Source organism: Hippichthys cyanospilos, chromosome 8 (assembly GCF_059441005.1).
Source record: "Hippichthys cyanospilos isolate Australia breed blue-spotted pipefish chromosome 8, RoL_Hcya_1.0, whole genome shotgun sequence".
Classification (NCBI taxonomy): Eukaryota; Metazoa; Chordata; class Actinopteri; order Syngnathiformes; family Syngnathidae; genus Hippichthys; species Hippichthys cyanospilos.
Window position 1 is genome coordinate 10,837,279 of NC_142376.1, and position 24,459 is coordinate 10,861,737.

At 38.9% G+C, this 24,459-nt stretch overlaps 1 protein-coding gene across 2 annotated transcripts in view; it reads right to left on the reverse strand.

The window, feature by feature from the left end:
• ttc7a (tetratricopeptide repeat domain 7A) overlaps positions 1-24,459 on the reverse strand; it is a 41,347-nt gene that overhangs the window by 10,586 nt on the left and 6,302 nt on the right. The window contains exons 7-20 of one of the 2 annotated variants that reach the window (XM_088422027.1): positions 24,117-24,195; positions 23,733-23,902; positions 22,345-22,408; positions 22,085-22,222; positions 20,223-20,306; positions 19,482-19,586; positions 17,115-17,232; positions 16,390-16,447; positions 16,111-16,183; positions 14,804-14,964; positions 8,374-8,490; positions 7,974-8,086; positions 6,493-6,627; positions 3,505-3,707 (exon numbers count right to left, since the gene is read on the reverse strand). In XM_088422027.1, the coding sequence (XP_088278153.1) occupies positions 3,505-3,707; positions 6,493-6,627; positions 7,974-8,086; positions 8,374-8,490; positions 14,804-14,964; positions 16,111-16,183; positions 16,390-16,447; positions 17,115-17,232; positions 19,482-19,586; positions 20,223-20,306; positions 22,085-22,222; positions 22,345-22,408; positions 23,733-23,902; positions 24,117-24,195 (1,618 nt within the window). The remainder of the gene's footprint in view (positions 1-3,504; positions 3,708-6,492; positions 6,628-7,973; positions 8,087-8,373; positions 8,491-14,803; positions 14,965-16,110; positions 16,184-16,389; positions 16,448-17,114; positions 17,233-19,481; positions 19,587-20,222; positions 20,307-22,084; positions 22,223-22,344; positions 22,409-23,732; positions 23,903-24,116; positions 24,196-24,459) is intronic. The other variant, XM_088422028.1, reaches the window with a different exon arrangement.

The following is a 24,459-nucleotide window of genomic DNA, read 5'->3' on the forward strand; positions in this document are numbered from 1 at the left end:
ATCCAGAATATGAAGGGATACATTGTAGGAGCTCTTTTGTTTTATTAGTGCCCACGTCAACATTAGACTAAATACGCACACGCACAAACACACACATTCACAAAGAGCACATCTGCCCTGTGAGAGTTACGGAGTGGGACACTGCCAGCTGGCTTTGTTTCAACGTTTCACCTCTGGGGATTGGCTTTAGCACAGGCCAAATAAGGAAGAGACACGACTACACAACACATACAGACACACATCCAAGTGCAACCAGAGCTAACACACTACCCTTATGTGGTCACAAGAAAACCAGAGCTTAAGTCAAAGAGGTATCAGCCAACACATCTATGGTAACTATGGAGACGCCTGGCATGTGTGTGTGGGTGAATGTGTCGAGTGGGCACAAGTCTTTGAATTTCAACAGCATTCCTTGCCAGTCCCTTCGGCAAAATAACAGAGAGAGTTCAAAGGTCACAGGGGCAGTGTTAATCCGTGGATCATTTGGAAGGCAGACAGGGAGAGAGCCTGTAGGGGAGTGGGCGGAAGAGGATCATTATAGACCGGAACTATGTTCCAGTGAGGGAGAAAACCAGAGAGTGTGAGAAAGAGGGTTGCTCAAATAATCAGGAGACAAAGTCACACTTTGAAGACAATTGTCATTTTGTTATGTATTGCGGGTCGTTTTTGAAGCTTTTCAGGCATTAAAATAATCACAACATATTCTGTCAAACAAAATGACCAGACTCATTGAAAGTGACATTACTGTAGCATTTGTACACACAAAAAAAAAGTGTGTATCTCTTAATGGAATTATACGAACGAAAATACATAGTTCACAGAAACACATAGTTCACAGGTCACAGGTCAACATGAAAGTGTCAACTCGTTCAGAGGTGGCTAACTCCAGACCCACATGCAGCTTTTTGGCTGCCTTCACGTGCGTCTCATCTGTCAGTCATGGGATGACCAGAAGTCCAGATTTCCCTGAGCAATTTTAAAGACCTAAACATAGCATCTGGGAATGAAAAATGATATCAATCTGCATATTGTAGTCCCACCCCCTCACCATGCCTCTTATTACATCCACGCACGTGATGTTATAAATCAGTCATTCCTTCTAACATTAGACATGCACTATCAATATGCTAAAAAACAATACCAGTGAGTGATAGAAAATGCACAGCATATTATATTTATGTTGCTATGAAGAGTTAGTTTTATAAATATCCAGCATTGCGTTCGATCCATCCATCCATCCATCCATCCATCCATCCATTTTCTATAGCCGCTTAGCCCTACCATATTTTTTTCTTAAATTTAATCCGCATTTAGCATATGTAACATCAAATAAAGACTGACAGTACCAGTGTAAATATATGACTGCTTGATATTGACAAAAGACTATTTTCAGTGCACATTATTACTATCACAGTTCTCTTTAACGTTTTAATTAATAGAAGTATATGCTAAATGAAAGTGTTTGTGGAATATTGGAGTAGAGGGAGTATTGATGTGTGCGGTTAAAAACAGCCCCTTCATCTTTTTTTGTCATTGTTATGCAACACCTCATTATGCAGCACAGTCCTACTGGCCTAATTGTGGAATTCCATAATTTTTCAGATGCCTGAGTTTTCCTTTCATGTTTGTTATGTTTCAAAGCTGCTCATTGCACATGAACATTTTCATTTTAACCTAAAAATATTGTGAGTCTATTGGTTTAGGGGGGGCGCTGTTAGTGCAGGATATTTTGAGCCCTTAATCAAGTTAGCCAATATTGCCGGATGTCTGAATGGGTTTCAGTTTTGGGTTTTGCTTGTTATACTAGCTTGAGGTGTAACAAACATGAACACCGGTGTCACATCTGGTTATGAACTAAACAAGTGTAGTGAGAGAAGAGTTGTGGTCTACAACAATCTGGAATGCCCTTAAAAAGATGGAAACCAGCGGTGTTCTAGCCAAGTAAAGACAATGACAGCAGCAACTACCCCAGAGGGCAGGAATGAAAGTATTACGACCAAATTTTTTTGAAGACTTCATGGACAAAAAAGGTGCTGGGATAAAAAAAAAAAAGATGAAAACCACTCATTACCAAGAAGAAAAAAAAGGAAGGCTGGGCCAGATTTTGACCCCTCAAACAAATGCAGGCTAACCTAAAAAAAAATAAAAATAATAATCTGGAGCTTTTTCTGGACTAGTGAGGCAAGGGTCATTTTAAGATATTATTAATGTTTACCACAGTGATGGAAAGCTAAAGCTTGGAGAAAGAAAGACTACTCATGTTCCCAAACATACAATGCCATTTGTGAATTTCAGTGAATGTGGCTTTAGATTGCATGGCTTCTAATGTGACAAATTATGGCAGCAGAAAAAAGAGTATCATATTCAGGTGTAGATACAGTACCTGAAAATGTAGAGATCAGTATATTTTCATATTCCTTTGATACCACAAATACAAATGTCTATAGTCTAAAAACAACAAAAAAAGTTGAACTTAACACACAGTACCAATACAGTACTTTGGACGGGCTGGTAAGTGTCAAGGAACAAATCTATCATTTGTATAAGACTTTTGCACAGCCCTGTATGTTGTAAATTAGGAACCATCAATTAGTATGAAGAAGGACTTGAGGGGAGATGCAGCAGCTGATGATTATTTTACTGTCTCACGCTTTCAACCACTCTGTATACATCCCTTTTGTGTGTTTGAGTATATGTAGGCTAAAAGCAATCTTAATAGGGACATTGATTGGCTGTAATTGTGTTTGGCATAACTTGATAAGCTCCTAGATGAGAGAGCAGAAGGGTTCAAATATGTGAAAATGGAAGAGCATGTCAGAGTTGTTCAAATTGAACTTAAAAATGCCCTGATGACAAATTTGACAAACATACAGCAATATGTATTCATTGTAGGAAGGAGCTTGCTTACGTCAGTAGTAGCTCAAGTTAAGCCTACCACATAAATGGAAAGCACCTAGAGTAGCTGTAGCCACAGCTACAGAGAGCAACAAAGATGGCAATTTAGCAAGCCATAGCAAAGCTCTTTGGCAAACTAAACTTGAGAACATCCCACATTTGATTGAGTCAGCGATGGACAGGATGGCCATTGTTTTATTTTAGAGTTATTTTGTGATTATTTGACCATCAACAAAAGAAAACAGTGGCATTCCTCCTGACGGTTGAAACTAAAGATTACAGTCAGCAAGCACTTGTTACTAGTCTCACATACAGCAGAAGATAAATGGTTACAACTGCATCTGTGAAAGTAAATGAATGACTGAATCCAATTTGTTGTTCTAACTCAATCTTTTCAAATGCCAAATTAATATGGGTGTACCTAAATTAAATAAAATGGTTGAGATTTTTATCTCAGAATTTTAAAGTGAGAATAAAAAGAGATTAATTAGATCAGTTAATTACAGGTATTAATTAATTATTTAGTCTTTTTTTTAACATCTTGACAGCACTACATATAACATTAATTCATTTAATTTTGCATTATGCAGAGCTTTTGCTGTTGCTCACCATGTGCACTAGTATGCTTTCCCCAGTAGGGTGGATGGCCAGCGCTTCGTCATAGAGACTTTTAGCCTCCTCCAGTTGACCCCGGAGTTCGGCTAGGTGACCCCTCTGCAGCAACACAGAGTGTGAGTTGGGGAAGAGTGAACCGGCCTCGGCTATGCAAAACTGCGCCTCTTTCAGTCGGCCGTCCTCCATGAACAATTCCCCTGTGCAGACAGGCATATCAAGACAGTTCAACGTGTAATCTAGGGCCTTAATGCAGCATGTTAAAACATAAACAGTGCGGAGCTAAATTACACACAACATTACACAACCAACTGAAGTACATCGACACAAACACGCATACACACATATAAACACACTAAAAGGAGCAACGCGGTGCCTGGGAAGCTATGGAACTGTTGCCTAAATAAGGCCATGACATACTAAGGCTGCTTGCCTCTGGGAATCTGAGGCTAACCCCCAGACAGTTACATCTGCGTAAGTACATTAAAAAGAAATAAGTCATGTGCAAAAGGTCCATTCTGTCCAATGAGAGATCAAGATACTGAATAGTGGCGGATACTTCCATGACATTGCATCTTTGTGCACCGACAGCCAACCAAGCCTTGAGGAATGAACTCTTCACCTTGAAACAATCACACCATTATGCAGCACATGTGGTTCACGGAGAACCGAGGTGAACTGTGTTGTGAAAATATCATACACGCTTCTTGCTCCTGAATGCCGTGAGAACTCATGTGTGAACTTGGCAGGTGTTTTGTTTGTTTTTTTCCACCTAGGTATAGATGCATTGAAAGGACTCACTGATCATAATTTTCACAGCATTACCTGCAGTAGCTTCAGTTTGGGGAAAAACAGATTTAGCCATGCCCTGTAATATGTCTCCTTGAAGCTATATACATGTGTTACATTTTTTGTATGCATGCCTCTTCCTGCACGTTCAATCATGAACTGAGAGTGTAACTGGAAGTGAGCAATGAGAGGCGGAATGCTTGGAAAGGCTAGCGGGAACTCAGCTTGCTCCCAGGAAAGAAACACATTGAGAGACTTTGGTGAAATGATGCCTTCTATCTCAGGTCATGAATAACATGAGCAAGAGGCTAGCTACAAAAAATAACTTTCGAATTATTATAGGCCACAGGGGACACGACCCTGACATAATTCCATCCGCCCCACCCACTTCAACCCACAAGGGTACCGTAAACACACTGGAAGGCTGGCTGTTCAATTGCCATTTGGGATCGTTTCTCCAGGAACTTTATTTTCGTGTCAGTTTAAAAATAAAGCGCGACACACAAGTTTGCCCACCAATGATGTGGAGCTGCGACTAAAAGTTGACATTGCATCATCGCTGCTCAATTGTAATTGACCCAAAATGTTTTGGCGAGTTGAGGAATGAGGGAGATCTCTGCACAGAAAGACCAAATAGTGTTGTATTATATTGGTCTACTACATTCAAAAGCTCTGATATTAGCTCTCATAAAATGCGGTTCATTTCATACTCCGCTCCTGCTATTCTATCAATCAACCTCTGGATCCAGCTGCTGTTGCTGACCAGTGCTTTTTGTTTGAATAGTATCACTTGATCAAATGAAGGGGGGCAAAACCATTTCAGTTTAAGGACCACACGGAGGAAAGTCAACAATCTCAAGCAGGCCGGACAGATTAAATTCATGTTATATCTCTCCAAAACAGTTAGTGTCAATTATATGTAGCTTTTGTGATGCAGGCTGGGCTGGTCTCGATTCTTTGCGAATAGTGGAGTTCAACTGTAAAAATATTGTTGAAGCATTAAAAAAAAAAGAAAAAGAAAGTAAAAATATCTTGGTCCCCTATGTATGCCAATATAACATCTTTCCTTAAATTGCATGAATGGGAATTTGATAAGATATATCTTTCAACTAAAAATAATAAAAACCACCTAAATAAATTAATAAAATGAAACTTTAACATCCAGCGGAAGGACACAACTTTATGCAATGAGTGTAGTGATGTGCAAACAATTGAACAGCATTTAACAGTGCTGTAGTTGTCATACTTTGGACAATGGGTGGCACCCACGTAAAGAAGATCTTTAAAAACTCACGTCAAATTTGTTTACTCTTCTGTATGAATATTTGTTTCTGGTTAGCACATCTAACACGTTTTTTTCTGGAAAAAGGTATTAGAGCGAGGAGACTTGATGGGGATGGTATAGTATATCTTGAATCCACTGTCTAAAACATTTTCTACCAATGAGGACAGGACCAGTCGAATTTCCTCCATTTTATGTTTTTGTGCATCCTGTTGTGCAAGCTTGACTTTGTCATGCTGCCGCCGACAGGAAATGGATCGATTTCTTTTTATCTATAAACTTGATTTTTGGAAATTTTGAATCGATTCTGAATTATAATAAACGAGAATATCGATTCTTATGTGAATCAACACCCCTATTATTTTGTGTTTTATGTTTAACTTGCATCTTTACACCAAACCTGTTTCTTGTTTGGACTGTTTTTTTTTTGTTTTTTTTTGCCTTACTTGAACTTTGTCATTGTGATAAACCTGTTGCTCTAATCCTTTCCACTTGTTGTGCCCATTGTCTTCCGTTGACCAGCCCTTATCAATCTGTCAGATTTATTCTTCCTCATGAAATCCTTTGACTTAGTACCTGAACTGCTCTATTTCCTACCAGAGGTGAAATGAAGACCCATCTAAGCCATCTATTTGACACTGCTTATTCTGTTCAGGATCACTTTGGGTGAGAGGCAAAGTACAGTACAATCTGGATTGGTTTCTAGTCAATCACAGATTACATAATTTTTCTGGGGACAAACTATTGCCATTCACATTCCTACGTATTATTTTTGGAATGTGGGGACCGAGGAAGGGAATGTAAAAACATGCAATGCTAACAACATGCACCGTCTAGGAAAGCACTTTTGGGTGATCTATACATCTTTGAAAAATGTGCTTTTTGTTTTTAAATCACGTGTGCTGCTGTCATACCTGCTTGTAACCAAATACGCTCTAGTGTAGTCCAGATGTATGTGGGTCCCTGGCGATGCATGGAGCTGATGTCCGAGACTTCCGACAGCGCCGCTTCAAGACGGGATGCCGCAACTAATGATGGACTCATTGAACCTGAAAGTCAAGTCAAAAAACATTAAAAAACGTCATTATTAGAATGGCAAGAAAAACACAAAATGAGCGTGCAATTTTAGTTAGCAAGCGTAAAATACAGCCATCATTATTATACAGTGTAGTCTAATTAATGAATGAATTCTCATCTAGTTTCAAGTTCTTTTAGTGTTTTGGTGAATCTTATGTCCTTTCATATTGACAAATGAAAACATGCAGTGATCCCTGGATTGGTGTCACCATTTGTGGTCTTTCGAATTATGAGCAATTACGTATGCACTACTTCAGCCATCTCTCATTGGATATCCTTCAAAATGAATATCTTAACAGTACATATATTAAATGGAGACCTACGTTATATATTTAAAGTTATTCTAACATCCACGCACTTTAATTGAGTACAATTCCATTACAAATGTTTGATGGCTAAAGGTATTAAATGTCAGCTATTTTTAGATCATCCTTTACCTTAATTGAAAAACACACACACATACACACAAAATCAACAACGATTGTAAAAAGATATAAACAACATATTAATATGCTCTTGGGGTTGAATGAGTTAATCTATTTGAATGAATAGACCCAAATGTTCCACCATAAGGAGTCAGACTTGTTTGTATTCTTCTGAACAATACTCTTATTTGTGTTGATAATATTAGAGACACACAAAAACCTCTAAACTAATCATGCAATAATGCACATAAATTAGCAAAAGACTGATACCAGTATGTACATTCAGCTCTTGAGTAGTCGATAACTCCAAGATACCACTACTTTTGAAAGATATAATTTATCCCTAAAACCAATGACACGACATCTTAAAGAAATATCTACCTATTTCAATTGAGCAATTTTCCTTAAAATTTCATGAAATTAATATGAAGTTTAATAGATTAATATGAATTTCGATTCTTCTCGTGGCCAATTCTAGTGTCTTGAGTATGATGCATAGAAAATTAGGAGGCGTATCACACCAATACTTTGTATCAGTACTTGCCTATCCCTAATGTAAATACCGTAAGAGTATGGCTTCAGAACACTACAATATATTCTGTATATTGTTTTGGAGTCATTTAAAGTAACACATTTTCCAGCTATTGTCACACTGACATACTTCTAGACTTTGGGCTTCCCTGCTTTTTCGATCTCCCGCTGTGGGCGATTTGAAACGTAACAATTAGCACAACCTACTCATGGCCCGCATTAAGCGAGAGTGGGTGCGGCACTCGGTCCGTGGATCACCAGTTGCACATGTTTATGTAACGTCTACAAATGTGCAGTTAAGCGGTAGGCTCTACAGACAGAAGGCTAAATATTTATTGAAGAAATCAAAATCAAATGCATACCAGTGGAGGTCTCTTGGAAGTCAGGCAAAGTGAGGTGGATGGATGTTTTACTGACTCCAGGGCTGGCATCCAGCCTCTCAACCACTGGTATACTGCTACTGTCATCTGTCTCACTGGAGCATACAGACAACAACACACATTTGTAAATTGCATGATGATGAACGATGCAATGTTTACACTATCAATGAAATACATGTTGTTTAATTTAGTTTATTTAATTTAGTTCAAGTTAGTTCACACATGCATAATGTCATATGTAGGTTACACATGTAATCGCGTCCCTAAGGTCAATAACAAAGGACAATAACTTCCTGATCTTCTTCTTCTTTATCATCTTCTTCATCCTCCCCTCGCTGAGCAGAATAGGCACGTTTCATACTTCTATTTGATGTTCACTTACTTGGAGCGGCTGACATCATAACGACACTGCCAAATTTTCAGCATTTCCTGGCATGTCTGTAATGCCACAGATGGGCCATACAGAACCTCTTCAAGTTTGGTCTTTGTGAGCAGCAAACTAGAGCAAATAAACAAATACACATATATTACACGGACTTGAGATCAATTATTGTGATTATGAATAATATTAATAAAAATGATGAATAATTATTATCCAGCCAATCACAGGGCACAGATAACTAAAAGATAATTCAAGTTTTCGTACAATTTAGTAACTCGTCAGACATGCTAACCACCAGATGAGCATGTTGGAATACTGACAAGTTGTTCAATAAACACATGTTTAAAGATAATTCAACAAAGTTAAGATGTGAAGTTCTTTTTTCCTAATTTTGGTAGTAATATTCTCCCTTTCACTGAAAATGAATGTCTGCTTGAAACACCAGTTATTGGTCTCCTTGGCTACTAAAAATTGGCATCAATATCAGGCCTGAAAAACAAACAAAAACAAAACAAAACAGTATCTCTATTTGAAAAGTTGATGAGGACAGCTCATAATGTTCCAACTCAGCCTTTTCAGACTATTAGTTCAATGATGTGGGAGTGTCAGATGTTATGTTGGAGTATGAACTGTATGTGTCATGTGTGTGTGTGTTTGCACTGTGTATGCGTGTGCGCGCGAGAAAGAGTGTGTGCATGTGTTAATTGCCAGAGGGGGGTTCTCAGTGAAAGCAGTCTGTCATGGGCATCACTTAGGTGCGAAGACAGACAATAAGCACCCGACTCAACAAGTCTAGGGCGATCTTGTGGTCCACTGCATCCTTGCTGTTGAATGATCCTCCAATTATTGTATGCTCGGTCAGAGGGAGGGAGAAGGGTGAATAGCAGGTTGGGGGGGGGGGGGGGGGGGGGGGGGGCAAGCAGGTGAGTGGTAAAACGGAGGGTGAGAATCAATAGCAGAATGAGAAGAGCTTATGTCAGAGGAGAAAACTCTCAGTGAAATGTGCCTTGTAACCAGCTCGTGGGTCAGTAAACCACAAGGGAAGGATGTGTGTGAGAGTGTTGAAAGGAGAAAGGAAGAGTTGTAAGCTTGAGTCTGTGGGAAGGTGGGACTGAGGGTGTGAAGGGTACACCTGCTGTGTGTGTCTCAAGGCTCCCTATTACCACTGTGGCAAAACGTTCACAAGGTATTTTGATGGTGTAAACTCATCCTAGTGTTGAAATGTGACATGGTGTGTGTGGTGTGCGTCATTCGAACTGACTCTCTCAGAAGACTAAATGAAAGGTGTTGATTGTCATGTTAAACCACCTTAGCTAAGTTTAATATAAATTAGCACTTTAAAAATGGCATTCAAAATAGGTCCTTAAGGGATAAGAACACACACACACACACACACGCGGACACACACACATGCACGCACACACTCACACACACACTCACAAGCACACATTCTCCCCCGCAAAGTGGTTTACTGTAAATGCGTACTGTGCATCATGCACCTAATTCTTGCCAAATTCTTGTCAAAATACCAAAACAAGAAGGACAATTATTTTTGACTGATAACATTTACGTATAATGAAAAGATGACTATAGGAAAATAGATCAACATTTTCTATGATTTGAAGTGTTTACTGAATGCTAGGTTTGGATACACAAGGAAGAAAGTGGTGCAATCTATTTGTCCTGATTGATTTATTTAAAAGCATACCTTATTTGTTTGCCCTTTTCTACAGTAAAGTTATATTTTGTCTATAATTATTCTAAAATTATTGGATATCTTCTTTTTTTGTACAATTAATGCCGTCATTTAGGGATGTGTAGATCCTTATCCAGTGATAGGAATTTGGGCCAGATCACAACAGTTTCAGCTGATCAGAATCTGGGGGAAAAAGATTGGGGTTAAAAAAAATGTCATATTGTATTGTATTACTTTCATCTTTAAGGGCTTTAAAAGTACACAGATATTTTCACAAGGTATTATTAACATTATATGTTATATGAAACATTCCAACATAGAGGACAGGACAAGATAACCGGTGGTGGAAAGTTAACATATTTAGGCTACTTGTTTAAAAAAACTGCTTCACTATCAATGTGAAAGGTGTGTACATTTTAAACATTACAAATAGAAAAAGACAATTTGAATACATTATTTTTTTCAGTCCTCAATACATTGCCGAAGTAAGAGCTTTGCTATATACAGCTTTCGATACAGCTGTTTGCTTTGCATTAATGTGGTAGGCTAAACTTGAGCTGCTTCTATGGTAAGCAAGCTCCTACTTGCAAAGAATAAATATCACGATGGAATGTGCCTATGGGGCATTAAGTTAAATATATAATTCACCGGACAAACAACTCTCACACGATTTTCTATTTTCACATCTTCTATCTGCTTCTGACCTTGCCTTCCCATCCATGTTAGGAGACTACCAGGTTATGCCAAACACAATGGCAGCCAATTAATGTCAATGCCAGTGTGACTGAGCGTTGTTTTCCAACCACCAACATATCAAGCATAAGTGCTGCCAATAGAAAAGTTGAGTTTAGAGCCATGATATACTGTACGTACCTATTTTCCGCGTTATGGAAATACAGTATACTTGCACATGCTTGTCAAGCTCTCTAGAATGCCTTCCCCTCCTGCTTTAAATTCCTTTAAATCCTAGAGGAAACACTGATGATGCACATAGTTTGTTTTTGGTTATTTTAAAAGTGCATATAATGGGAAAAAATATAACTTTTTTAAACACTAGTAGAAGGGCTCAATTTTTAATTTGCCTTTTGGAGATTTTTAAATTCGTCCATGGCTTCTTTATGTACATGAATTCAAAGTTTTACCTGGCATGCCCAAACTTTTGATCCCCATTCTTTGTATGCCTAAACCTGGGAAAAGAAATATGATGGCATTCTTGTATTCAGAAAAATCATGTGCATGCTATATAGGTGTCATTGAATGTAAGGCTAATTCAGAAAATACCTCAAATTTTTCAGCTCTTGTTCAAAGCCTGTATTTTCATTTCGAGGTCCATTAAAAAGCTAAGATTTCAAGATTCCACAGTGCACATCCAATTATAATTGGTGTCATTCTGAACCTCCCGGGTATGTACCTAGCGCACACGAAGTGTAGCGTTGGTGAGTGGATGACAGCGAGCAGAGTTGCTCAGTGTAAATGCTTAGTGGTGGCCAGCTTGGAGCAATGAGTGCCAGCATCGAATGCATTTAAAAATAGCAAGCTAGCAATACTCCCTTGAAAAAGTGGTCCATCTACTGTGTTACTCACTCTGCACCCCCACACAGTTAGTTCCCTCTCTATAGTGAGCAGGTGCACACACATGTACCAAACACGCGGAGATTACTTTAATAAAGCCTGTGCAGACATACTTCCTTTGGAGCATTAGGCAGGCATGCATGTGCTTGCCAGTAAACACGCACACGCACACGCACACTCGCACACACTCGCACACGCACACACACACACACACACACACACACACACACACACACACACACACACACACACACACATTTATTTGCACGTTCACTCAAGCTGAAAACCCCTGTTCAATAAATGCAGAATCAAAGGCTGGGATGCATCATTCTGAAACCACTTGCACACACATGCTGAGGTCCCTCAGTGTAATGCAAAAAAGCCTATCCATCAGTAAAAACAATCAAACAATGAGAAAATGGTTATTAAAAGAAAAAAAAGCAACCCTGTGCAACAAAAATCAATGAACCAGGCCCAGAGAAGCGAGGGTGGACAGAAAGTCGAAGGCTGGTAAAAGAGGATGTGAGTGAAATGGAGGAAGAAGAAATTTGCGACGGTACAGCAAGCTGACAGTTTGCTTTGGTGCAGAGAGGCAAGAGCTAAAAGGGATCATACACATGCGTGCACACACACAAAAATACAAGGACACACATCATCATCCATGTGCAAGACGAAGATCCTCGACACAAGTACATCACCCCCTCTCACACCCACACCCACACAAACTAGCAATTTCCTTTAACCAGCACAGTAAGCAACCGCTGCTGTGCAGTACCTCGCAACATTCTACTTTGGATGCGCGAATCTCACTCAGCACAAATGATATTCAAAGGGCTTGTTACAGCGAATACAACCCAACCGAGGGAGAGCGCTACGACAACTTCCGAATGGTTAAATTACAAGATGATGAATGAATGCCTTATGGTCTCATATGTAGCTATTTCTCTCCTGTTTACATGTTGGTGCATGCTCATCGTCTCGTCATGTTTCTTTCCAAGCAAAAACAGCATAATTGGCCTTGGGTCAATTTGACCCGGGGCGTATGTAGTTATTCAAAAGTGTCAGAAATGTGTAATCCAAACACATTCTTTCATTTTAACAGCTGTTAATGTTCATTTTTCAAGAACAGTATGGTCTCAGGGTCAATATGGCCATTTATGACTGTGTGGTCCATATATTTCTCTGCAATTGTAATAACACCCTGAGTCAATTCGATACAAGTTTATTTGTAATTTATCAAAAGTTTCAGAAACTTTTTTTGTTGTGTGTAACTATGCAGACCCACCCAGCAATAATATTACCGGGTTTGCTTTTTTATGAACACAGTGTAGTTAAGTCCCAAAAAGCTACATTGAACATAGACTTACAATAGGTCAGTTTGACCCACACATAATAGGAGGATTAACAAAATCTTCAAAATAACTACACATTTTAGCATGTTGGCAATTATTTCAAAGATAAATCAAATGAGCAGAACATAAAACAGAGGTGCCCAAACTTTAACATTTCCAGCAGTCAACTTCCCGCTATCTACTTTCCTTTTTTTAGTCTGTGCACCGTCATGCCTCTGGGTTGGGAGCGCAAAACACTAGAATGAGCATGGAATTTTGTGAGTGAAAAAAAAAAAGAGGAAAACCCGTGAATATTTTACGTGAGAAAAATACTGGACCTTATGGAATGTATTTTTGAAATATATCTATCCATCCATCCATCCATCCATCCATCCATCCAATCTGAAATCTTGCTAACCACTACAATAATTTTACTCAGTCATATAATCAATGTTAATTTTAAAGTATACACACAAAATGACTTTTTGTTGCTTGGAATTGAATATTTAACACAGCTCAAAATGCAAAGTGCATTCCTTTAAACGCTTTCATTACACGGCAATTTAAAGAACTACAAAGCTGTGATAAATCCTTTGCTTCTACATTACAAGCTCTCTCTAGCGTTCTGTTTCCATTTTCTGACTCAATATCTCAAAACAAGTCCATGAAAAAGCTTTGTAATGACAAACGATGCTGCATGCGCAACCCTTGTGACCTCATAGTTGCCGCGGTGATGGGGATTCCTGACTCAAAGAGCGAAGGTGCTTGGCTGGGTTTGGAAGTGGAAGAGCACTTAAATGGGTCAAAGTAGTCAAGTGTCTCCACTGAGGAGGAGCGTTTTTGCGCGTGCGTGTGTGTTATTATGTCCTCTATAGACAGACAGAGAGTACAAAGAATTCAATAAACATCGAGGGCAAAGGAGTATGGCTTCACCAGAAAACAAGCCGAACAGAGATTTGATGGCTTTTTTTTCCGTTTTAAAGAGCTCTTATTTCCTTCCTTGTGTTGTTGCATTTATTTTGTTGCGTTACTGCGTTATCACTCTCTTCTTGTCCTTCCTTGTGTAGTAGTGTACACCATCTGTTGGTTCTGGGACTACAATGGTCAACACTGACCCCAAACGGCAGCACTGAGAAACGCATTTAAAAGAATCCAAACCACCGAATAAACACATCTAGGCGATGATGCAACATTCTTTCATAATATCATTTATGTGACGTCACTGACCTGGACTGTTACTTTTACCTTCAAATATCATTTGGCTTCCTCTGTATGTTATGATTATTCGTTCGCTGATATTTGTATGCAGGCTACTATTATTTGATACAATTGATTTAACTAAGCAGGGAAAAAATAAAACGGTACAAAAGTCAGAAACAATTAGCATGTTGAGAGTGCATGTGGACGCTTGGGTCAAAGTTACAGGGTTGAAAGACTAAGGAGTGTATGAGGGGAAATAGGTACCGCAATGCAGGCCTTCACTCTTGCACTTCTAAATAAGGCATTGCGTGTGTGCGCGCGCGCTTGCGTGCGTGTGTGTGTGTGTGTGTGTGTGAGCGTGTGTATGCGTGTGTGCGTGCGCACGCTCGCCTGGCCTCCAACGCAGTGGAGCTGAGACACCCTATCCCTGCAAGATGACAAGTGTTGCTGCTGTGTGGCTTTTCAGGGTCTCTTTTGCTCGCTCGCTATTTCTCTCCCTCAATGATTAAGAAACTACACTGTCAAGTATGTGAATGTGTATTTTCATTTCAAGTCTCATATTCTCAGTTGAGCAATGCATGCATCAGAATGGCCTGGTGCAAGTGTGAGTGGGATGGTGCTGTAGGTTTACTTGAAGTTGTCAGGGTGTTGGCTGAGTGCCAGTCCCAAGGTGTCCAGGGCATGGCGATGGTGTTTCTGAGCACTGAGAAGAAGGCTCAGCAAGTGTAGGGAGTGCAAGTCATCCCCTTGGAGAGATAAAGCCACCTGCAAAGGCTCCATGGCCGCAGATACCTGCAGATGCATGTTTATTATTATCGGTGAGATCAACCAAAAACTGAAACTTTACAAAGTTCCAAAGAGTACAATTTACAATGTTGCATTATAGTGTGCATTTTTGGAAAACACTGTCATTACTCCAAAAATAAAAATGCATTAAAATCAGTGATGTTAAGAATTATCGACCCACCAAAGGCCCTATCACGATTATCTCAATTATTACACTTTGAAACTTTTTTGAAAAAAAACAAAAAAAACCCAGCCTAGCTTGTATTTGTTCCTTGACAAAAATATTAAAAACAAAGTATTATAAATATGTTACAACCATTATTATAATAACCATAATTAACAATTAATTATTGAAAAAAAGTGTCAGTTGAATGCATAAAAGTAGTCATTATCTTATGATTTAAACACTTTTCTAATGGGGTACATTTATGATCGCAAGGGGTCAAATTGTGGGTTTTTTGAAAACACTGCCATTGCTCCAAAAATAATTAATTAATAGAATCATCTCAGTTATTCAATTTCAAACTTTATTGTGGAAATTGATATACATCTTCTGTTTGTGATGTTTAGATGTGGGTGCAAACAAATAAAATATCAAGGAAATGTCCGGTTATGTCTGTAAATTGCTTCAAAAAGTTAAACTTGCATGATATAATGGTTAAATAAGGGTTTCAAGACTTAATTTAGAAAGACAGATGCACACAAACACACACATTTTAGTTCACAAAAAATATAGCATTTTGTGTGACCAACAAAAAAAGGATCTAATATGAAAACTAAATAATATGCCCTCCGAACTTTGGCATGGAGATAATGAGCCTTTGGAGTAATTCAGGTGTCTTTGTTGTCCATGTTGCTTTAATATTGGCATTTATATAGTCTGACTTTTAGGGTATCTCTTACCTCATCATCCTTTTAACAATACAGAAATTGTCAATGCGGTCAGTTTTGCTGTATTAAGAGTTCAACCAAATAATGGTTGTTTTCATTGTTGAACTTTGTCATGATACTCAAATTTTGTGAAACACTGTTTTTTTTTTTTAATTTCTGTGTCTTTTTGCCATTATCATTTGACGTTCAATTTTTTTTGGCCCCATTTGTATTTCAGAAGCTTTTAGCTTGACAACGCGAAATGTATTCGTTTGCCTTCACCTGTCGTACGAGAGCCAACTGCAAAGCCAAGTACATGGCAATGTGAGCATCCTGTGGGTCTAATGAATGAGCCCTGAGAAGATAGACACACTGAGTCAGAACAGATAAACTGTGCCTCCATTTATTCGACTATATCATTTATAATGGTTGTGTAGCTTTGTACAGAGTTAAATGTACAAATCCAACATATTGCTTCAGATAATAAATCACCATAGCGAAACACGGTTAACAAAACGTGACACATTTGACAAACAACTAACTACATTAACTAGAACTTACTTTCTGAGGATTCTTAGTGCCTTTTTGTTGTATTCATCTCGATCTTCTTTCAAAGAGGCTACAAAAAAGGGTAGAATCAGCGGCTTGAAACACGGTAATCCCACATCACGATATCACGCAAGACCTCACAGTACTTCATTAACCTTGCAAAGGATTGACTCTAACATTGTTTGTTTGCTTGATGTTTGGCTTTGTGTGCTCTTTTGTGATATTTTCCTCAAAAATGGATGTGTGAAAAACAAGCGAAACCATCTTTTGACTACATAATTTAAGTACTACAATTTTTTGCAAATCCTTATAGTTCTTATTTGATCTGTGGCACACTTTGGTCAAAATATCCCTAGGATGAAAAATGATTGGCACACGTTCACCCAAGTTACAAATTTTTGGTAAGTTAGGCATGTTAAAAATAGTCCGAAAGGTGAATTGAAAATTTTTGGTGGGAAAATTTTGTGAAAAATGTAAATTTTTGGACTGAGTAAAATTGAAGTCCTGAATAGCGTGAGTGTTGGGAGCATGCTGAAATTGGAATTATGTGAAAAATGTTGAACTTTCCACTGAAAAATTTGTGACATGAATATATTTCTTGATAGTTGATAATCCAAGCACTGTTTATGGTATATAAAGTCATTCTAAGATTTTCCAGGGTCAGTGCCTTACTTAAGGTTATTCATCATTGTTCAGAACCTATTTTTTCCCAAGGACATTTTAAGATGTATTATTACCATCAGAAGCCTGCAGACTGTAGGAGAGTCCCAAAGCCAGGTAGGCCCTTGGAAGAGATTCCCCGGCTCCCTCACCCATCGACACCACACTTTGGGACAGAGTTTCTGCTTCTGAGAACTGAAAAACATACAGTTACGAACAGGTAGCAACAACTGCATTAGTAAAAATGTCCATCCATCCATTTTCTAGAGATGCTTATCCTCACTAGGGTTGTATGCTTGCTGGTGCCTATCCCAGCTGGCTTTGGGCAGTAGGTCAACCAAAAGGCAGGGTAGACTGACCATCCACGCACCCAATCACACTTTAGGACAATTTAATATGTTCAATACACCTGTCGTGCATGTTTTTGGAATGTGCTCAGAGAGAACCCACTTTTTTTTGTAAGGTTGCAACATATTGGAACTTTTCAACTTATGATCTAAATATGGATATAAAGTTTATTCAAAGTATTTTTTTTATGTTATAATAGTTTTTAAAAAATTGCATTTTTATTTTCATCTGTTACGAAAACAAAAGTAGTCAAATAATTCATAACATCACAGACTTGAATCCATTTTTTATTTTTGTAGCAATAACATTTTTGTAAACCACTGTAACATTGCCAAATTAGCATCGAGGCATTCAGAGCTTGACGAACAGCATGTCACTCTGCGGCTGAGGTACGGCTGCTGGTGGTTGCATGCTGCATCAACAAATCAATTATTTTGACAGCCATCATCCGCCTTCTTTCTTCCTTTCTCTGCTCTCTTTGTCTAAATTGTGTATTTGGAAGTTGAAAGCCTACGTACAGTATGGCTGTATCTTTCTTTGACGCTTTCAGTGTTGTTTTAGCCTTTCTGTAATGACCGTATATACAGTACATCTAAATAGGCACATACCTATCATTGATGTCAGGTGTAATTTTCATATCTCCAAAATAATAGCTTTTCAAGAGACCCCCAAAACGGCAAGTTCAATCCTGAGCATTGCATTGTGAAAGAGAACAAGCCATTTGCAACACAACAAAACACAACAAAGCCATTTGCAACACAACAAAACATATTCCAGACAGGAATCAACCGAGCAATCATTAAGCAGACAAACTGTAACAAGCAGAAAAGCTTTTCAGGAATTTGTAAATGCAGTTTTGCTGCAGTGATGTCATGTCACAGGATTGACAAGGGTATATCAGATTTGAAGCGCTGTGATTGTAGCGCTCTCCAACAAGCATCCACAAAAGAAAAAGTTGCACATTTGTACGAGGCAGTGTCCAGCCCATCTGACGGCTGATAATGGTGGCCCATTTATGTAATGTCCCACTGTGCTATGGCCACAGAGGCCCATTGTGATTAAGACCGTAAGCTCCTTACTGTCTCCGGCCTCGCATGAGCTCCAGCCACTGACAGATGTGCTCTCCACACTCACCCCTGTAAACTCCACTTTTCTAATCTGGACCTTTTCTCTCTCTATCTTTGTGCTTCACCCTTACTCGTTCTCTCTCTTTCCCCTGCCAACATGCCACTGTTGACGTGACTTTCTCGACCAAGCCTAGGTCATGAAAAGCAGGGCTATCCAAGCTGCGTGTCATTCTGATCATGTGCCTGAGTGACCTGAATGTCAGCCTGTTAACATTGGTAACACAAGTGTCGCTGTGATGATTTCACATGCACACACGTACAATGTACATTCATCCATCTTATCATCATGTACACTATATGGGCTTTTTTATTCTTATTATAGCTGATGATCATGACTTTCATAATATTATGACACAACCATCAAGTTTGCTGTGAAGTTTGATCATGTGCGAAATAAAACCTAAATAGTGTCTGTAAATCACTAACAGGGTGAAGAGGGCAACTTCATCTATGAATGAGAGAGAACTCCCATGTGTCTTCCAACTACAGTCAGGCGACGGCAACAGGAATGAACAACACAGGCTTAGCTTGGCCCTTTAAGGAATTCGGTACTTTGGTGGGGGATGGGGCTCTGGGCTGCAGAGCATCTGAGAGAATTAGCGGCCGCTGGCCACACTCTGGCACACTGTTTGTTGTGTGTTTTAAAAGAAAATATTGTGCTCGAATAGCTATGTCTTTATGTACAATGTCTGTCAGGGGTCCAATCCGGCTTCACTGAATTCACTTTCAAGTACCATTTACTGCGAAAAACTAAGGAACACTATACTTAATTATTTGAAGTAATCAATTACTCTACTGTAGTTCTTATTTCATTTAGCACCAGCCATTTATAGTCCCTCCTTGAGCCAAACACACACAAAAAATAATACGCACCTGAGATTGAATGAGTGCATTCATGAATAAAAAAAAAAAGTGTTCAAATATGTTTTGGGATTAACTGAGGTAAATTAGGTAGCGTGTTGTATTCACCCAGTGCAGCTGACCAATGCAGACTTTAGCAGCCAACAGGGGCAGCAACGGGTCCTCTGGCCTCATCCTGGCACATTCTTTAAGCACTGACACTGCACCAACTGACTGCAACATACATCCACAAATCGAAGCGATAAATGGTGATTTGTGTATTTTTATAGACACACTTGAGTGAATCAAATCCATATAAGTCATCCCTTTAAATGTTGCACGCATGTATAGTCACAAATCCACACTGCCACGGAGCCCTAAATAGACACGGAACTGACAAGACAGAGGCGGCCCTTTCTCCTTCTTGGGCGCAGCCTATTTCTAGAGCTCTCCATTGATTTGTAGTGTCACTTTATACTAGGAACCAGATCAATTTTTCATACACAAAAAAGGCTTGATACAAAGGGAAAGAAACACAGAAGTTGCTTACGAGTTTTTTAGCATATAAGTTTATGAATGCCTTTATTAATTTTTAAATTAATAGCAGAATTTTATTTTTGCCTGTTAATAAACAATCACTATGCCAGAACTGTGTGATATGCAAATTAAGGTGAAGGGCTGCCCGATAGAATTTCCCAATCAAACATTATTTAGTGTTTTGTTGTCATTGACTTAACTCTTTGACACTGCAAGCAGAGCAAACTTTTATCTTGTGACCACCGTTTGCTTGTTTGCCATCATAGATGCCTATAGCAAAATGTTAGTTGTTGGACGCGTTGGTAATGGCATTTTTGGGAGAAATAACCTCACCTTCCCAGACGCCATGAGTGACAGGCCCAGCTGGTGCCAGAGGTGGAATTCGTTGAAAGAAAACTTCATTGCTCGTTCCAGACACTGCAATGTAAATGTAGGGTCAGTCCAAGCCGATTGTAATTTTAAGAGAGCCTAGGTCTACTAGTTGGTAGTGAATGCGCAACATCCATCTATTTTTTTTTTTTCAAGGATTCCAAATGCAAATGTAATTTAAAAGACTGGTGCATGTTTTAGTCACATGACCTTTTGATCAATAATTTGACTTTGAACTTGACCTTGTATGTCATGTGATCTGTGCGTCATGGAATTTCTTTGTTGGTCGTTGGGGTCTTTGTTGTATTCCTTTTCCAGCCATACCTGTTTTGTTAAGCTTGACTTAGGATTTCCTGAGGTATAAGGGTTCAAAGGAAAGCGGCCACACCCATATTTTGGAAATAGCTCCCACACCCCTGCTCTGATTGACTTAAAATTTTGGATTTAATGTAATTCAAATCAAAATTGACTTTTCAAATATTTTCGGTTGATTTGGCATAAAGTTGCCCAACAGCTGAATATTCAAACGGCTAACACACAGGAATGAAGTCTGCATAGGTAAAACAATCAAATGAATTTTTATCCTTTTAGTGGCCATGACTAAATCCATCCTTTAAATGTGAATACGATCAAATAATTTTATATCCTTTAAGTGGCCATGAATAAACTTTTCAATATGAAAATATGGCACTTGCTTAGTATTATGAACACCATAAACAAAAAACATGAAATAATTTTCTCTTACTTAGTCTCCTATTTAGCCTCGATATAATACTTTGCTGCTTTCCTACATTTCTCTTAAAATGAGTGTCAGTCACCACTCTCTAACCACCCACTCTTCATCTTTTAGTCCATAATGATGTGAGTGATAAGTGCATGGATGAGAGGAGGAGTGTGTGGAATCGAGTGCCAATCAGTTGGATGTTGTCATTCAGACAGATTGCAAAGAAAAAAAAGTTTATGGCTTAAGAAGTAAGTATGGTATGTCATTGTTTTACTCTGTGTTACCTTGTTTTACTGTGGTAAACTCTTTGGGAGATAAGTGCATAAGCAGCAGTTTAAAATGAACAATCAAATGAAAGATTTTGAGCCTTTTTCAATGTATATTTCAAAAAGCGGTTCTCAGAAGGGACTAGGAGTGCCCCTGCAGGTAGATGTTGCACTTTAAGGGGTACGTGAGATTATAACTGGGATTCTGCAAGTTTCTGCATCAACTAAACAAACTTTTTTTTTTTTTTAATTCTGGGACAGGAACCCAAAATTATTTCCGAATTAAGATCAAATTAATTGGAAAATGAGGCAATTTATTCTTATATAGTGACTCCTTTGCAAAACTTTGTCCTGGTTAAAGGATATTCGGTTGAAATACTATTCCAATTCACTGAAAGAAAAACAAAAAGCCGCAAACTGATTTAAAAGATGCACTTTGCTTAGATTATCAATTGATAAGGAAGCTTAACTGATACAGAATGAAAGGTCTTTTATAAAATGACAACTCCCACTTATTAAGCTCCAGCTCGGAAACCTCTTAGCCCGAGGGCAGATTTTGGAGCTAAGTGAGCTTGTAAGAATTAGATTAGTGGAGGATAAATCTCAAAACTGAAGAGCAGTGAGATAACCAGGCTGGAAAATGGAGTGAATTTTGCTGGAGTCTGGAAAAAAAGGAAAATAAAAGGAAGGGGACACATAATCCTTTTAACTCAGGCTGATAAGGATGTTCATTAAAAAGTTGGCTCGACTGTCCCTAACACATCTCATTCAGTTGTAAGACTCCCTGTAGACCTTAACTTGTAATGGACATGCACGGTATGCGTGTGTCCGCAGACCTCCGACAAGACGGTGTACTGCCCCCTCCTAACCATGCCGATAGCGAGCAAGTCGTAGACGGACATGGAATCCTGCAGGGTGGCCTGACGAGCCTCGTCCTGATCTGGCAGGCGGCTGATGACCGCGTCACCACTTGCCTGGATAAAAATGGAATTTGAATTCAAGAAAAGAAGACAATGACAAGTAATGGCGTCCATGAGTCCCGAAAATGACCAGTGTGTGTCCACCGTACGGATGCGTGTGTGTGGTTATGTCTCACCATAGACTCTGTAATGAGCAGCAGCAACACGGCCTCTTCAACCACGTCCTGGGGACAGAAGCAGCTGCAGAAACAAAGGAAAGACACAAGATTATAGAAAGCCCCTCTTGTGGACATGCACGTAAAAGCACAGATATCATTTACTTGAGCCTTTCCATTTTCCGGAGTATCAGGTTCCGGACTCACCTGGTGTGTAATCCTACACGGACCACCCTAGGAGTTTCATCACTACACAGCATGTTCTCAGATACGTCTCACACACAATGTGTAATGTTTCCATTCATAACACATAAATCTCTCTTATGAACACTTTTGACACTTCCCTATTAGGCAACATCTTTAGAGGACACCTTGGACTTGAAAAGTGGTCCAGTATGTGACAACACAGGCGCCACAAATAACACTTAAGTATAACTACTCCTCAGAATGTCATTTCTCTTATGATCTCAGACATGGATTGAGATGTTATCTTTTAAGAAAGTGTGGGTCATTAGTCATGAGGCACTAACTATTGCTTTCTTGCTCAGAGGAGACACAGAGATGAGTTATCTAAATAGTAATACACTAGTGAGTCCAAATGCACAAAATTAGCTATGTTAGGTAGATCAGGTCTTTAATGCAGATCGTTTTCAATTTCAAAGCACTCAACAATGCAAGTTTGAATGATGAATTCGTGTTCTGGTGTGAGCAGGTTCCCTGGACTTAAATTTAGGGAAGCTACAGCATACACCAAAGGTTCTTAAACTTTTTTCAACAATGTGCGCCCTGTGAAATATTTTTTTAGCCAATTACCTCCTAACCAATGCAAAGCATTTTTGCTAATGTCGAAGTGCATTTGTATAAAACTAAAACAAAAATGAAGTAGACTGTTAACAAAGATTAATTTAAAATTTATGAAGCATTAAAAAAAATAATTTAGCAATGTTGTTTGTTGTTCCAATGTATTTGCTCTTAATTTGAACAGAAAATTATAGTGATAGTGTCATGGCATTAAAATCAACAAATTACAGTAGATTAGCTGATACCTACAGAAACACTGTTAAAATCCTACATACCCTGAAGTGCCTCCATGTACCCCAGGGGTGCTTGTACCACAATTTGAGATCTGCTAGAATAAACCTTGCATCAGGTGGTGTTACTTGGATGTGCAACTTTATCCATTAGGTTCTTCCTCTACCATTGCAAGACTCCTAGATTCATGGAAATGGATTTGTATGTTTTGCACAGTAGCCTACTGTAAAGTTTCTTGGATGTCGGTATTATGGACTGGTAAAATGAAGGGTTAACTCTAGTACACATAGGAGCAACAATGTTGAAAAATTAACCTTATATAAATATATATAATCTCTATAATAACAAAGCGAAGAGCAAAACAAAAGGAATCAAACCTGTCAGTAGCGTAACGTTGTGGTGGTTTGAAAGTGGGGTAGAGAGCATCTTTGGAGGTGGATGCACCCTCTCTGCGGAGCCATGCAGAGGGTGGGGGCCCCAGAGGGGGCCAGTAACTGTCCTCACTCACCGAGCTCAGCAGCACCTCTGCCAGCTTCCTTGCAGCAGACTGTAAACGTTATAAAATATTACCTGTATTTAGAATTGGAGTACACATTGGATTGCAGTATGTTATCAAAATAATGTTTACTTATATCTTCATTGCAATGTGCCTTATACTGTCACGGTAAAGGTCTTGAGTGTATTTATTCAGAGAGGTTAAAATGTGTTATTTTGTGCCCAGTATGCAAACGTTTGAATGAGAATCCCGTTTTGAAACTCACCTTTCTGAAACCCAGAGAGCCCCGTGATTCTACCACCCGCATCACACGGCGTAGTTGGTGAGCACCTTGAGCTAGATGACTAATATACACAAACAATGTATTTGAGAGATATTGAAACTAGAGTCGAATCAAATAAACACAAATTAAGGAGGTGCAGATCAAAATGGATACAAAAAATATTCATTTCCTTTTAAATCATATATGTAGTTTTTGGAACGCGATTTATAATGCTAGACATTACCTACAGATGGGAAAAAGAATGCAAAATATCGGATGAGGGTATTAATGATGTTTGAAATGATGTTGATGATTCAAAAACACACACACACACACACACACACAC